Source organism: Antechinus flavipes, chromosome 4 (assembly GCF_016432865.1).
Source record: "Antechinus flavipes isolate AdamAnt ecotype Samford, QLD, Australia chromosome 4, AdamAnt_v2, whole genome shotgun sequence".
NCBI lineage: Eukaryota > Metazoa > Chordata > Mammalia > Dasyuromorphia > Dasyuridae > Antechinus > Antechinus flavipes.
Genome location: NC_067401.1, coordinates 464,770,091 through 464,785,234, shown reverse-complemented (window position 1 = coordinate 464,785,234; position 15,144 = coordinate 464,770,091). Strand labels below are relative to the sequence as shown.

The 15,144-nt window shown below is 41.0% G+C and overlaps 1 protein-coding gene across 1 annotated transcript in view; it reads left to right on the top strand.

Annotated features, from left to right (window-relative positions):
- Positions 1–15,144, top strand: part of PATJ (PATJ crumbs cell polarity complex component) — a 325,629-nt gene that overhangs the window by 161,029 nt on the left and 149,456 nt on the right. Inside the window, exon 27 of the mRNA XM_051999546.1 lies at positions 1,263–1,365. Within this exon, the coding sequence (XP_051855506.1) occupies positions 1,263–1,365 (103 nt within the window). The remainder of the gene's footprint in view (positions 1–1,262; positions 1,366–15,144) is intronic.

The window sequence follows — 15,144 nt, the reverse complement described above, 5'->3', positions numbered from 1 at the left end:
TATTCCCTTCTTTCCCTAGCTCAGAACCTTCCTCCAAAATTACTGCTTATTTACCGTGTGTGTATTTTGTTTTTACTTTTCTGGGTCCGTATTATATTCCCTTCTTTCCCCCATAGAACTTGGGTTGCGCAAGGTGGGATGGGCCTGGTTCATTTTGTCTTAGTAACCTAAGTGCCCAGCCCAGACAGGCTCTAAATAAATGTTTATGGAATGAATGCATCTTTTATATTCCATTTAATGTTTGCTTTCCAAATAACAGCTCTCTGCCATTGGTATGTCTTCCTTTCAGATCTGCTATAATCACAGGCCAGTGATTCTCGGCTTTCTAAAATGCATCCTGCTATTAGCCACTTTGTGCTTTGAAACCTAATTGAATATAAAAAGGGAGATCTTGTATCTGAACAAATCATAACCCAGTTAAGCAATATGGGCATCGCCAGTTTGCTTAGACCTCCCTGCTTTCCCTCTCCTTAGCTGCCTCATCCTCTCCTAGACACTCATCATGTTGATTTTTTTCCGATATGGAAAGAGATGTGTATACACGGATAAGGTAATTTTTGTCATAAGTTTTGTTATCTCTTAATTGAATTTATTTCAATCTAGAGTGTTTTCTATACCAAAAAAAAAAAAAAAAAAGCTTTTCCAGCAGATCCAGTGCTCATAAGAGATTTCTAAAATTCTCGTTCTAAGAGCAAACCCTAACCTTGATAAAATTTAGAAGGATAAATGAAAGCCAAGCTATGGGTCTGGGGTATATCTGGGGATCCGATGGTTATAATTTCTATTGTCTCTTATGGGCTTTGGCAACTTTGAAAAAGAAACTGTCATAAATGACAGGTCAATTTCTGGCAGCTGTTTGGATTTATATCGTTTTTGTTGCATTTACAATAAGTGTCTTTGACTTTTAGTTTTAGATTTTTTTGGTCAATATCCGATGCAATTCATTGTATATTAAGCTGAAAATGGCAGTTCCTCTTTGGGGAAGTTTTATGACCATTAGGTTAAAGCAAAGATCCCACAGACTGGTCTCTTGTGGGTTCTAGTTCCTGGTTCCATTCCTGACCCTCAGAAGTCACAGCATCTCCTCACTTGACCAAGACGACCACAAGGGAATAGTTGTCATTGGTGAACCTGTTCATCAATCCTGAGATCAGGGAGAATGCGTGTTGATATTTTATTTTTGCCAGAATTCTCGGTAATTTCTACTTTTGTCCAGCTTTTTGTTTGAAATGAAGAATAATTAACTCTTCTCTACCCTTCAGAGAAGGGGAGGTGCACCCCCTCCAATGAAACTGCCGCCTCCTTACCGGGCTCCTGCTGAGGACAGCGACCATGATGATGACGACCAGACCGAATTAACTGAGGGTGAGTGTTTTTTAATTCTCTGGGAAGAGGTGGTATACCTGTGGTAATTTAAAAGATAAGCTTTGAATATTCATGAAGGACCATGTGGCCCCTTAATTAAAATTAACTTGTATCAATCAGACTCTTTTTCTTAGCATTCTTCTCTTGAGTTATAAGGAGCAGACCTATATTCCGGAGATATTCCCACGCTGCCTTTTACATATTCCCTCTCCCCAAATTCCTGATGTGGAATAACAAATTCCAGAATGATGGTTTTAAACTAAAATACCTTCAAGGTGGGACATGTGCCAACTTTTTGTGCCAGTTTGTTCATGTTCTTTGAAGAATGGAAAGCCTTGTTGGTTTTGATGATTCAAATGAACAGATAAGCTAGCTATAGTTTGTACTTGGCTTGGGATCCATTTTTGGTAGTTTGTTTTGCAGCAGCTAAAACAGATGTAAGTGATCGATCGTGTTTGATCTACACTAAAATAGAATTTGTTTTTATTCCAGATGACTAGGTAAGTGGAAAGGGGACATAGACAATTGCATCAGCCATAGACTATGTAAACAAAAAATTGCCAACATTCAATTACTGTTTTAAGATTAACAAAAGTCTTTAAAATTTTTTTCATTGGATAGTACAGACTACACAAGGATATCTGGAGGAAACATGCTTCCAAAGTAGCAAAGAAAAATCCTGAATACATAAATGATGGAATATTAAGGTGAAAGAGTATATTAAACTCATATATACCGATGTCCCCATCATACAGAGGAGGAAAATGTCTTGTTGTCCTGTTTAATGACATCATGACATTGAAATCTGAGATCATCTAGATAAAATCCTTCATTTTTCAGAAGGGTAAACTGAGCCTAAGTGTCAGTGACATTACTAAGGTCACAGAGCTAGTTTGTGAGAGATCTGAGAGTGGAAACTAGCTTTTCTCTTTTCTAGTCCAGTGGTTTTCATCTCTTGTACATTATTTTTCTAATACTTTTTTCTTAGAGGTCAGAGCAACCCTGATCTCAAAGCCTTTGTCACTAATTTTTATTTACTTTTTTAGGAAGTTGCAGTGAATATTTTAGAAGCTACAAAAGCCAGTATTCTTTCTCTGTCCTTTGCCATGCTCAGATGGCTGAGGTTAAAAAAATCACTTTAACTTGTTCCAGTTGTGATTTTCAGGTGCCATCTTCCACTATAAAGCAAGAAACATTTATTAGTCATCATCTGTGTGGTGACCTCTGTACTAGTACAGACAGGAAGCAGTACCTGTAGAAAAGGCACAAGCCCTTCCCTGGAGAACTTCAGGGCTTAACAGGGGGATGAGACACCAACAAAAATGACAGCATCATAGAACAAGAGGCAGAAGGGACCTCATTTCTTCCATCTCCCTCATTATTCTGATGAGATAATTGAACTCAAGAGGTTGTGACTCATCTTTGTATTCCCAAAGCCTAGGACAGTGCCTTCTCTAGTTTAATTAGTATTATTTTGGCTGAGATCCATAATATCATTAATATAGGCACTTCCACTGGGAGAAATTCTCTCTACTTGTGCAGATTGGCACCTCCTCTATAGCTAAATGTCTTACAGCGTAACCAGAATACTGAAAGGTAAATCATTTGCTCAGTATGTCTTTGAAGAGGGACTAACTGTCTTTCCAATTTACCATATTATGTCTCTTCTTAAATAGTAGAAGCCCGCAGATATTAGTCAGTGAATTGGGTTTTGCAGATAAGTGGCAGGCAAGGATTTGAATTCACATCTCTTAACTTTAAAGTATACCATTTTATCCTTGCAATAACGCTACCTTGAAATGGTGACGAATGGAAGTGTTCCATGCTGAGCACATCAAAGAGCTACCAATAAAGGCCTACATATGTATCCGTTCATGTTGCTCTTTCTATGCTTCTCTGTACTCATCACATATATCACATCTTAGAGTAAGTAAGATTTTATCACATTGACGAACTACATTTTGATTAGTCATTTCCCCAATGGATGGGCATATCATTTGTGTCCAATTTTTAACCATCATAAAAAGTGCTATTATTAATATTTCTAGTAGATGGGTATTTTTTTCTTATTGATGGCTTCCTTAGGGTATAAGTCCAGAAATAGAGGCTCTGGTTAAAAGGGTATGACATACATTCTAGTCATTTTTATTTGCATAACTCAAATTGCTTTCTGAAATAGTTGTAGCATTTCATGAATTTACCAACAACATATTAGTGTTTCTGTCTTCCCACAACCTTTTCAACCTTGATATGTCATTTTTGGGCATTTTTTTCCAATTTGCAGCATGTTAGGGGAAAACTCATGATTATTTATTTGCATTTCTCTTATTATTATTGATTAAGAGCATTTTTATACAATTGGGAATAACTTGAAATCCATCTTTTGAGAGCTGTTTGTTTATATACTTTGAAAACTTATCTATTGGAGAATGGGTATTTTGTGTGTGTGTCTGTTTATTTATATACTTCGAAAACTTATCTATTGGAAAATGGGTATTTGTGAGTGTGTGTGTATTTATGTAAGCATTTTCCTTAACTTATATCTAAACCCTTATCAGAGAAATTTGTTAAAAAGATTCTCATTCAATGTATCATGCTTCACTCCTCTTATTCTCCTTTCTATTGCTTTTGTCTGGCCAGAAGCTTTTCAGTTTCACGTCATCAGTTTTTTACAGTACATTGTCTTAATTGCTTTTATCTCTTTGGTTGAGAATCCATCCCCTACTCATGTTCCTTAGGAGTTAGTCGTAAACAGATGATAATGCATCTTCATTAATACCATTGCCACCAATAACATCACATTTTTGTCCCCATCATATTCTAATATTGAACCATTTGACAACACCCGGGACAACTTTCTTTTCTGGGTCTTCAGTGACTGGTGTTGTGGCAACTATAGAAACATTGTATTTATCAGGCACCATCTTTATGGGTGATGATGGTACCCTTGACAGTTACAAGGAAGTCAGCCATGGGGTCAGTTTTTTGGGGGAAAGGATGCAAATTTTGTTTGAATATGTTGTATGAATATGCATAAATATGTTAAATTTGAGCTGCCAATAGGATTTCCAGCTTGAGGTGGGAAATATGCAGTTGATCTAGAGCCCAGGATAGCACAATACAGCTAGAATCAGGAATATCTGTGTTCAAATCTCTTCTCAGATAATTACTAGCTGAGTGACCCTGTACAAGTCATTTAAATCAGTGTACTTATAAGTAAATGGGTGTAACCCTCACGATTGTGGTGAGATTAATATTTGTAAAGTATTTTTATGGTTTAACAAACTCTGGTTCTGCTGAGAGTCATGTGGCAATCACCTACAGAGAGGTAACAATTAAATCCATGTGAGCTGATAAGGTCACTGAGAGGCCGAAATATGGAAAGCCTTAGATAGAGCCTGGGTGCCCACCGTTAGGCTACCAGATGACCCAGTGGATAGAGTGCTGGCCCTAGAGTCAGGAAAATTCATCTTCATAAGTTTAAATCTGGTCCTATTTACCTCAGTTTCCTCATCTGTAAAATGTGCTGAAGAAGGAAATGCAAACCAGACTAGCATTCTGGCCAAGAAAACCCCAAATGGGGTCACAAAGTCAGATGTGACTGAAATCATGCTAATAACAAAGTCATGAATGTGACCTAGCCTAAGTGAATACTGAGCAAGAGGGGAATTGACACTGGTTTATAGAAGGAAAAGGGAAGAGAACTTAAGAAGCGATGTGTTTGGGAGTGAGTAATGAGAGCAGATCTTATCATCAAAGATGGGGAGGAGGGAAAGCTTACACAAAGGAAGGGCCATTAGGTCCCAGAGAATGATGTTGTTCCCTTTCTTTCACACCCACACAAGATCACCAAGACTCTCAAGAGACAGAAATGATCTCAGAGGTCAGCTTTGTGTCTAATCCTCAATAGATATCTTCTCACCCACACTCCCGCCTGATAAGCTATCTGTCCTTTGGAGGAAATCTTCCTGAGAGGGGAAATTCACTGCCTCCCCCAGCAACTCCTTCCTCTTTTTGGATAACTCCAGTTGTGAGGAACATTTTCCTTCTCATTACCAGAAAGCTCCCTCCCGGCAGATTCCAGGCTTTGATCCTTCTCCCCTGAGGATAAACGGAATGAGTCAAAGGTAACAAGACAGCACAACCAAGAAAAATGAGAAGAAACTGATGTTGCTTCTTCTCAAGGGGATGTTTTCAGACCTTCCATCATAACCTGATTCTTGGTTGTGTTCACACTGGCTTTTTGACCCAAGAAAACCTTTTTCAGTATCTGCTGATCTTTAAATCATCTTTTTTTAATTTAAAGTCAGACTTCCTGAAAGCCCAGTAATAGATTTATGGTAATAACTAATGTAGTAGACATATGTAAAAAATATAAGATCATGGAGGGGAAACAAACTATGTCTGTTTCTATTCTGACATGCATCCAGAAACCTATCACTCAAGGAAACTCTGTCAGAAAACTCCCTTACTCACAATATTATTATTAATTCAATTCAATTCAACAAGCATTTATTGAAGATTTTTTAAAAAAATAATTAAGCACTAAGAATTTTTTCCTCTGTGGAGGGGGAGCCTAGACTTGTGATTTCTTCCATTTCAGAAAATTTCCATGTGAAAACACCCTCCAGTGATGTGACAGAATCCTTAGCTCCTTGGTGCTCTGGAGGTTTCCTGCTTTGTGTTGATAAAAAGCCCCATGTTTTATAGGCAGGGCTTGATCTGACTTCTTGAGTTAGAGGCCAGCCTTCCCTTGTTGCCTCTCTGGCGTATAAAGAAACTGGACATATTAAAAAAAAATTTGTTTTGAAGTAGCTTTCCTTCTACCAGAAAATGTTGAAATGAAAATTTCAAGAGGGAGGAAGAAAGAATGGTTCTATTTAATTTGGAAAGGTTTCCAATAAGAGTCAAACCTCCAAGGAACCTTAGTGTTCTATGAGGTAGAGTTAAGGAAACAGTGTTCCCAGCATGAAATGCAGACTGTAAAAAGGCAAGGAGGTAGGAGATTGAATTATCTCTCTAGGAGAACAAGAAGTCATCCCATTTGGCTAGAACATAGAATAAGGGAAAGAGAGTAATTTAAAGACAATTCTGCAACTATGAGCTTGAATCTGATTGGGGAGTGTGTTAAATCCCTAAAAGAGATATCTGCATTTTATGTTAAAGAGAATGGGGAGCCCCTGAAGCTTCGAGAGGGAGGACCTGTGATTTTAGGCAGATTAATTTGGCGATTACATGGAGGATGAATTGAGGGGAGAAACTGAAGGCAAAGCTAACTATTTGAATGCTAAAGCACCGTCCAAATTAGTTTCAAGGAGGGCTTGAGCAACATGGAAATCTGGAGATTCAGTCCAAAATTCTTTTGTTCTGTTCATTTACAATCATTATAAAATATTAGGTTCTGGTGAAAAGCAGAAAAGCAAAAGATGATTCCCATTTTTTGCCCGCTGGTCATTCACTCCAAGCACCAGGAAATTCAACTTCTGACAGTTTGCCAGTATTTTCTGTGCCATGGGAAAAGCCCTGAACCTTTAGAGGATCCTGGGTCCTTGTTCCAGGGTGTTTCAGTCAATCAATCACCAAGCCTTTGTTCTGACACATGGACTCTCTGCTAAGCTCCTAGCATATAGCAAAAGGTTAAAAAAAAAAAAAAAAAGTACCATTCTCTTGGGGTTTACCTTCTAACAAGGGATACAGTATATAGATAGATGAGTACACAAAAGATACAAAAAGGTAATCCCCAATGGGAAATCACCAGCAGCTGGGACAGGGAGACCAGCAGTAATGATTTAATGCAGATTTCAGCTGTCGCTTAGAAACCAAAGAAGCTAGGAGCTAGGAGAGATAAAGAGGGAGAGCATTACAGGTATGGCCAGAAGCCAGAGATAAGGCAAAGAATAAGACACTCCAAGGGGAGGGACTGCAGAGCTCCGCTCCTAGAGTTGAGGATTTGACCTAAGATAATTACTGGGCCAATCACTTAATCCAAATTGCCTCCAAAAAGGGAGGAGGAGGGGGAAAATGACAGGTCAGCCAGAATAGCTGTGTTGTTGATTGTATGGAGAAAAGTAAAGTATCATAAAACTGGAGAAACCAGAAGGCGCTAGCTGGGAAAGCCTTTGAATGCCAAGAAGAGGATGTTCTGTTTGTCCTTAGTCTTGAATTACTGTAGTAAACGATCTCATCACAACTCTAGAGCTGGAATGGACCTCAGGGACCATCGAGTCAGATCTCTTTTCTACACACTCACACGCATACACACTCACACATACACACACACACTCACACACACTCACACACACACATACACTCATACATATACACACACACTCACACACATACACACACACACTCACATACACACACACACACACACACACACACACACATATACACACACGCCTACTTATCTATCTACCTGATCCTTGAAGCCGCCGATTCCTGCCCAGTTACACAGAGCTCACTGGTTTAAAACCAGGACTTTATCGCATGGTGAATTTTCCCAAGCTTTTCCCGCTCTGCTTTTCCAATTATGGTTCATGTCAATACTAGAAACTGTTGCTAATTTTTTTTTTCATCAAAGGCAGAAAAAGAAAATAACTTAGCAGCCTTTCCAACACTTTTCTGTCACATTTTAAATATGGAAAATTAAAGTTGAAAGAGAATTTCAGTTCTGTTCTACCATTAAATAGATATCTGTCTTGGAGCTTATGGAATCACACTGTTAACTCATTGTATTAAGTGAAAGCGTAATCCCTATTTGTATAGAAATGTCAAAGCCAGGGGACTCCCCATTGGACCCGTAGAATGCCAGAGCTCACTAAGGAGGCTTTTTTTGGTCTCCTCTGAACCCCATCATTTACAAGTGAGGGAAATGAGTCCCAGAGAGGCGTTTCCAGTTCGCCAGGGGTGAGTGAGCTGCTTTTCTTACTCCTTCTGCAGCAACTGGTAATTGGGGTTCACCGACTCCTCCCATTTCCCTTTCCTGTGATGTTTTGTGTGAGAGACAATTTGATATATTGGATAAAGGACTGGACTAAAAATCAAAAAGTCATGAGTTCTTATGCAGCTTCTGACATATCTTAGCTTGGTTCCCTTTGGTCTCAACAGATTTTGAGTGGAAGGAGCCTCCGAGGACATGTATCATCTCCTCCCTCCCCCCTTTCCTTTTATAGATGAAGAAACTGAGATCTAAAAACCCTATGTCCCTTGGCCTTGTTTGCACACTATTAAGTATGGAAGGCAAGATCTGCAGCCTGGTTTCCCAGATGCCCAGGTATCCTAGCTGCAGCACCGCTCCAGGTGCTGGTTTACCCTGTCGTAGGGAGTCGATCCTTTCCTTGCCAATAGATGTCACTACAATCAACAGCAATTACTATTATCTTGGCTTCTACAGCTTGAAAGGGATGTCTATCCCAAAGCAGGTATTTGCAATAAAATAAAATAAAGATTTCAGGAACATTGGACCAAGTATCCATATGTACACATACATACACATATCACAATAAAATAAAATAAAGATTTCAGGAAAAAGGACTAAGTATCCACATATGTACACATACATATACATATTACAATAAAATAAAATAAAGATTTCAGGAAAATTGGATCAACCATCCATACACACACACACACACACACACACACACACATCGCAATAAAATAAAATAAAGATTTCAGGAAAATTGGACCAAGTATCTATTATATATTTATGCACATGCGCTCATTAAACAATTTTTTCCTAAGTGGAGCAATGAAGAGTTAGGAATTATTCCATATTTTATGTGCTTCTTCCTTGTTCATCCTTTCCTGGCCTGTTCAGTGCTTTTTTAATGAGCTATATAATCTGCAGAATTCTTAATTCATTACCTTCAAACCGACTAGTAAGCCACAATGTCCTCGTGAGAAATGCTCTTTTCACAAGTGGAACAGACGCCCGATGCCTCTTTGCTATTTGCCCTAGAACCCTGGCTCCGAGTTGCCGTCCCGAGTGGATTATTGTGGGATGAGCAGGACCGCTTCTATCGTCTTCAAGAATTATTTGTTAGATTGTAATTGTGACCAGGTGTTTCTGATTTTCCCTATATGGCTGAATGTAAATGATCAGCTGAGCAGATGGATGTGTGTGTTTGTGTGTGAGTGAGTGAGAGACCGAGGGATTTTGCTCAGAAAGGTTAAAAAATATTACCTTCCTCGACTGAATGCTAATTTGGGAATAATCGTGGTTAGTTATATGATTATAGACTGCTCAAAAAATGAATCACCTGTGTCAGACAGCATGTGAAATCAAGATTTAAGAAACTCTAAGCCCTTTTTGATGATGTCTCCAAAGTCTCAACCTTCTCTTAATTGATTTTCAACCGGTAATTGGTGGGCTAGAAGGCTCCATGGTTCCATGGCTAGGGGTTGCTGGTGTCACAGCTCTAAATGAGTCTGGGGGCTAGTGCATGCTCAATGGAGCCCAGCCGGCTCTTTGTTATAAAAAAAATTATTCAGGAGCATCTCTGAGCATTAAAGAAACAGTAAGTTGCTGATTGTTTCAGACACTCGGGACACAATGCACCATCGACTTGGCTGGTGCTTTTTAATTTGCTCAGGGAAAGATGCAATTAACATGATTAACTCTTTCTCCCCAAGAAAAGTGGGGTCATTAAAATGATATTAATCGATGCTCAGCCCAAGCTGCATGAATGGCTGTTTACGTGGATCCAGGCTCTGAAGCATTCTCAGGCTAACAGGGTAAAGGAGAGCCACGTACAGCAGCGGTCGGAGCATCCGTGGGTCAGATGTGGGGAAGCCCGAGATCCGCTTTGCTCTGCGTACTTTTCGAGGCGAGCTTTCCTCTGCTGACAGATGTGACTGTTCGCTTGTGGGGACTGAGGGGAGCTCTAAATTGGTATAATTGATTGCATCTCATAACAGAAAGAGAATGACAGTTTGCCCTTAAGGAGAATTAAAAAAAAAAAAAAAACCCTGGGAAAAATAGGCCCAAGGTCGTCAGAAGCGAGCTGAGGACAGAGACTGTGGGGAGAATCTTGAGCTGCTCCCAGTGCTGAATGTTTGTCAGCAATGCAGAGTCCCTGAAGTGCTCATTCCAGTTACAGCGATGGTACAAGGGGGCTTCCCAGGTAAGCTTTCCTCTGTGTGTGTGTGTGTGTGTGTGTGTGTGTGTGTGTGTGTGAGAGAGAGAGAGAGAGAGAGAGAGAGAGAGAGAGAGAGAGAGACTGTTTCTTGTGTTTTTTTCCTTGATATAATTTGATGGCGTTTCAGGCGGACTGGGGGCACTCGGTGCCCAGGTTTGCATCAGACTAAGCCGTTTCTTTTGGGGGAGTGAGGCTGGGTGCGCATGCATCGCTAGGAAGCGTCTGCGTTCGGCACGGACCTTGGAGATCTCTTGTGGACATTGTCCCTCGGCTCGGGCTGGGAATGGGCAGGAGTGCCAGCAGCACTACACCAGGCAGGTCGTTTCTGCTTGCTCCTCTGCTGTCAGAATCCCTAATGCCTCCTTGTTGCATCTCATCTTTTCCGAACTGCAGCCGAGAAGCCGGCCCGCTTAGCATCTATTGCTGTTCTTCTTCTCGTCAGCGGCTCTTAAGTTTTCTCATCCACATCAGAATTTTCTAATTGACTTAGGAAAAACTGGCCAGTCAGCATTTCCTTCTGGTTGAGAGTAGAGCATGATTAAGAAAACCCTTTTGATGTCTCCCCTTTCTCTCCTACTCATCACATGAAATCCCCGATATTTTTTCAGTGTTATTTAGCGTGTGTTAACCGAGACTCGTTGTCCCCTGCTTGGTTTTTAAAGCCCCCTCCCACCCCTGAGCTGATGAATCCCCCCAGATTTCCTCAGGAGAAGCCCCTTTGGGTTCCCTGGCAGTCCAGACCTCTAATTTAAGGTAGTCCTCTCCTGATCTTTAAAAGATGCTCATACTTAACTCCTTGTAACTACTGCAGGGAGGCAGGGTCTTTTTCCAAGAGTATGGAGCCGTTGGCATTGGAGCGCTTCCCAGATGTGTGACCCGAGCTCTCTTCTTCACTGTGGCTTGCTTTGTTCACAGTGTGGCGCCGCGTAATTAAAGAGCTGACAGGAGGGACATGGCAGAAGCCACTTGCTGAGTTGCTTGGATTATTGCCCCGGGGAGTCAGTGGTCAAGTCTCAGACTCTAAGTAGTAATCAGCTGGTGGAGCCTCTTCAATTTCAGTAGGAGGCAAAGCCGATGAGTCAAAACTGGACCGGCAGGAAAGTACCGGAGAGCCAGACTCTGAGGCCGGATGCCCAAGGCTGCTCTCTACAGGGACAAGAACCTGCCCTGGATGGGCAGAGGCAGTTTACCCCTTATCCTCCAGGAATTCCCTGCACTAATAAAACCCCACACTGTCTATATCTGTTTTAGAGTTCCTCTGCCATCCAGTGAGTCCAGCAGCTTTTTTTGCAGTTGAGGAAACTGAGCCCCAGAGAAATGATGTGATTCTTACAAAGTAACAAAAATATTAATAGAAGGAGCAGGATTAGAACTTAGTGCCTTTACCTACAAACCCAATCCTGGTTCTTCTCTGCCCAGCCCATCCTGCATCTGGCACAGGACTTTGCACCCTGGCTCTACCCTGGCAGCTGCTGAGCCTAGACCTTTCTTATTGTGGGTTCCTGTGCACATTTGGGCTCTTCTAAAGCATGACTTGATCTTCTTTCTGTTGAAAAGAAATCTTTAGGAATAACAATGTTGTGAACCCCACCACTTGTCCTGCCTGTGTTTTCTTTGTGCCATCTTTCTAAATCAAAAGGTCCCTTCTCATTCTGGTACCCAGATAATGCAGCCTGCGTGTGCTCCTGCCTCCTCATGCCATTCTAGCCTGGCCATGACCCCGTTCTCCTGGGCTCTCCCCCTCCTACTCATTGAGCTTCCATTGTTTGGGCCCCTAGAAACCATAGCAGCCTCTTATGGGTCCTGCACCCCCACACTAAAAGGGATGGAACAAGCATTTCCTCTGGACACATCAAGCCTAATGGTGGGTAGGTTGTTTTGAAAAATGTAATTAATGCAAGATAGGTCCTTTTTGTCAAAAGAAAGTTTAAAGGTATAAACATGGCAAGAGGGGCCAGACCATGTATATGCTAAATCATGGATTGATTTTTGATATAGACCCAAAGGGCCATCTTTAGATGACTTTCCCAGAAACGTGAAATTAATTGGCTCACCTCTTTCTCCCTCTGGTGAAATGTCTAGTAATGTCAGCATTCATATGGGACTTTCTTGTTTAGCTTGGGATTTGCTTCCCTAATTTATTGTTTTCCAAGTACTTTGTCACAATGCCCTTTCACGGATACTTGGGCTCCATTTTTGAATTTACAGTTTTAAAAACCAACCTGAGGATTTTTCATCGCTTAGGGGTATATCCTGGGCCAGACATGATCTGAGAGGGCATCCGTGGGTCTGTCTCTGGATGGCCGAATGGGGTTTGTGGAGACTCAGGATTCTGTCTGAGCCTTTGGTGTAATTGATTTTGTGGTTGGGTGCCAATAGGCAATTTAAAATGTTTTCTTTCCACCCTGTGTTTCCATAATTGTCTTCCTTTCCCTGAAGAAATCTCTTGTTTGTATAGGGCGAAGGGCTTCCCAACTACCATTGAAATTAATATATGAGCATTTTGGGGTGGGGGGACCAAAGAAGTGGAGTTTGGATCAAATGAGTGAGGGACCAAACACCAGGTGACTCTGGAAGAGGGAGGTTTTTCCACTTCAAAGATAATGATAATTTGGATTTGGCTCCAGGGATCCCATGCTTTATCTGACCCCTCATCATTTCTTTAAGTACCTCCCTCCCTCTTCCCTATTGTCTTCCCCCATTAGAATGTAAGCTCTTTGAGGGCAAGTATCTCCATCCTTTTCTATCTGTAATCCTTAGTTTAATGACTGGCTTTTACTATGAACTTAATAAAAGCCTTCCATTTCTTGCCTTTCTCCTTCAATGTGGATTTCAAAGCATTATCCTGAAGCCATTCTGTGACATAGGTAGATTTTTGTGTTGCTACAAATGCATATTGTGGTGTGATTTTAAAGAAGGAATACATCTACAGTTAAGTGCTTTTTGTTGAAAAGACATTCATCTTCACATTGGGTATTGTCACAAAATACAGAAGACACATGTATACGATATGTTTTTTGAGTGACAATCTGGTGGACAGGAATTTCCCAGAGTCAAGTGGGGGAAGGAACGAGCTTGGAATTTAGGAAGGCTTGGCTGATGCCATGTCATTTCAAGAGTGGGTGCAGTTAAGAAATGACTCATACACTGGTGGGTAGCCCTTGAACAGAAAGTAGCATATGCCAACAGTAAAAGGCACCAAAGCCGTTCTCTTTCTATAAGCCTCCATTTATTACTTTGCCCTCATGAGATATATCCTGGTCATCTCCAGCCCCCACTCTCATCATCTTCCCTCCCATCCCCTTCATGATCACAAGGGCACAGTTAGCAAGGGCCATCATGTGTGTTAATTTCTGGTTTGCAAAGTATCCCCTGAGGCTGTGCCCTCCATTTTTTTCTCTATTCTCTCTTATATAGCTGGGTCCAGGGTAATCTCTCTTGGCTCTAGACACATCCCCTTCTCCTGCCTGAGGCGCCATCTGCTCCCTGGTCTTTGACCATTTCTCATGGGTAACCTTATTCTTCAGATATAATGGTCCTCAAGCTGAGCCAGCCAGAGGTCCACAGTGGTCCTTTGACGAGCTTCTCTCTTGGGATCCTTACGCCAAATTAGTGATAGTCAAGTATTTGGTAGCTTCCTATTTGATTAATTATCCTTGCTAATTAGGTACAGATCTCAGTTATATTTTTACTCTAAGAATGTTGTCCTCCTCAATTTCTCTGCTTGAGTCAAAGTCCTGGATTTCCTTCCTTAGTTAAATCTCTCCTCTTGTTTGCCTTCTAGCTGTATTTTATCCTCTGCTGTATAGGAGCTCTGAGAGTAAACAAAATGGTGTCTTCTATTCTACCATTACCCTTCATTCCCTCCCATTCATCCTTATTAGGGCCTAGCATATGATCCTAGGGTTGTGGCTGGTCAATAGCTGCTTATTGAATTGAAATGAATTAAATTAAAGAGGTTATCGTGCTTTCAGTAAGAAAGGCAGGAAGCAAGGAATGAACTTCAAGCCTCCTCATTTCACTGTTATTTCCTAGATTATTTCACTGGTATTTACCTGAGTTGTTTCATTATTTCTCGGTATATTGCATTCGCTATAAACCTAAATAAAAGTTCTTGTTACTCTGAGCTTCATTGGAGGGAGACATTTTCAAGTTTCCCTCTAAGCACAGAAAGTAACAGTACTTGGACCCAGTCCAGCATTCTAATCCTCATTATTAGACTGTTAGCTTGAAGGCTTGGAACTTGTGCTCACGGATTTGAATGAGGAAACGAGATAACAGTGAGCATCTTGCAACAATTGGAGTCTGGGTAGAAGAACCCGAGTATTGTCCATCTTAGGCTGGGAAGCATGGTAGGTAGCTAGCCCAAGATTACCCAGATGGGGAGGGGCTGAGCTAAATGCCAGTCTCTGATGCTGAAAGTGAAGAAAGTAAGAATGATGGTTTGCTAGTCTGACTTTCCAGAGTGCTTGAAGTTTTTTAAGGTAGTTTGCCTGCTATCTCATTGATCTTTATAATAACCTCAGGAATATGATCTGTTGTTATCTACATTTTTACCCATGATTTAAATGAAACTAAGAAAGGTTCAATAATTTGCCCACTCACTCAGCTTTGTGTGGCAGCGTTGAAACTCGGG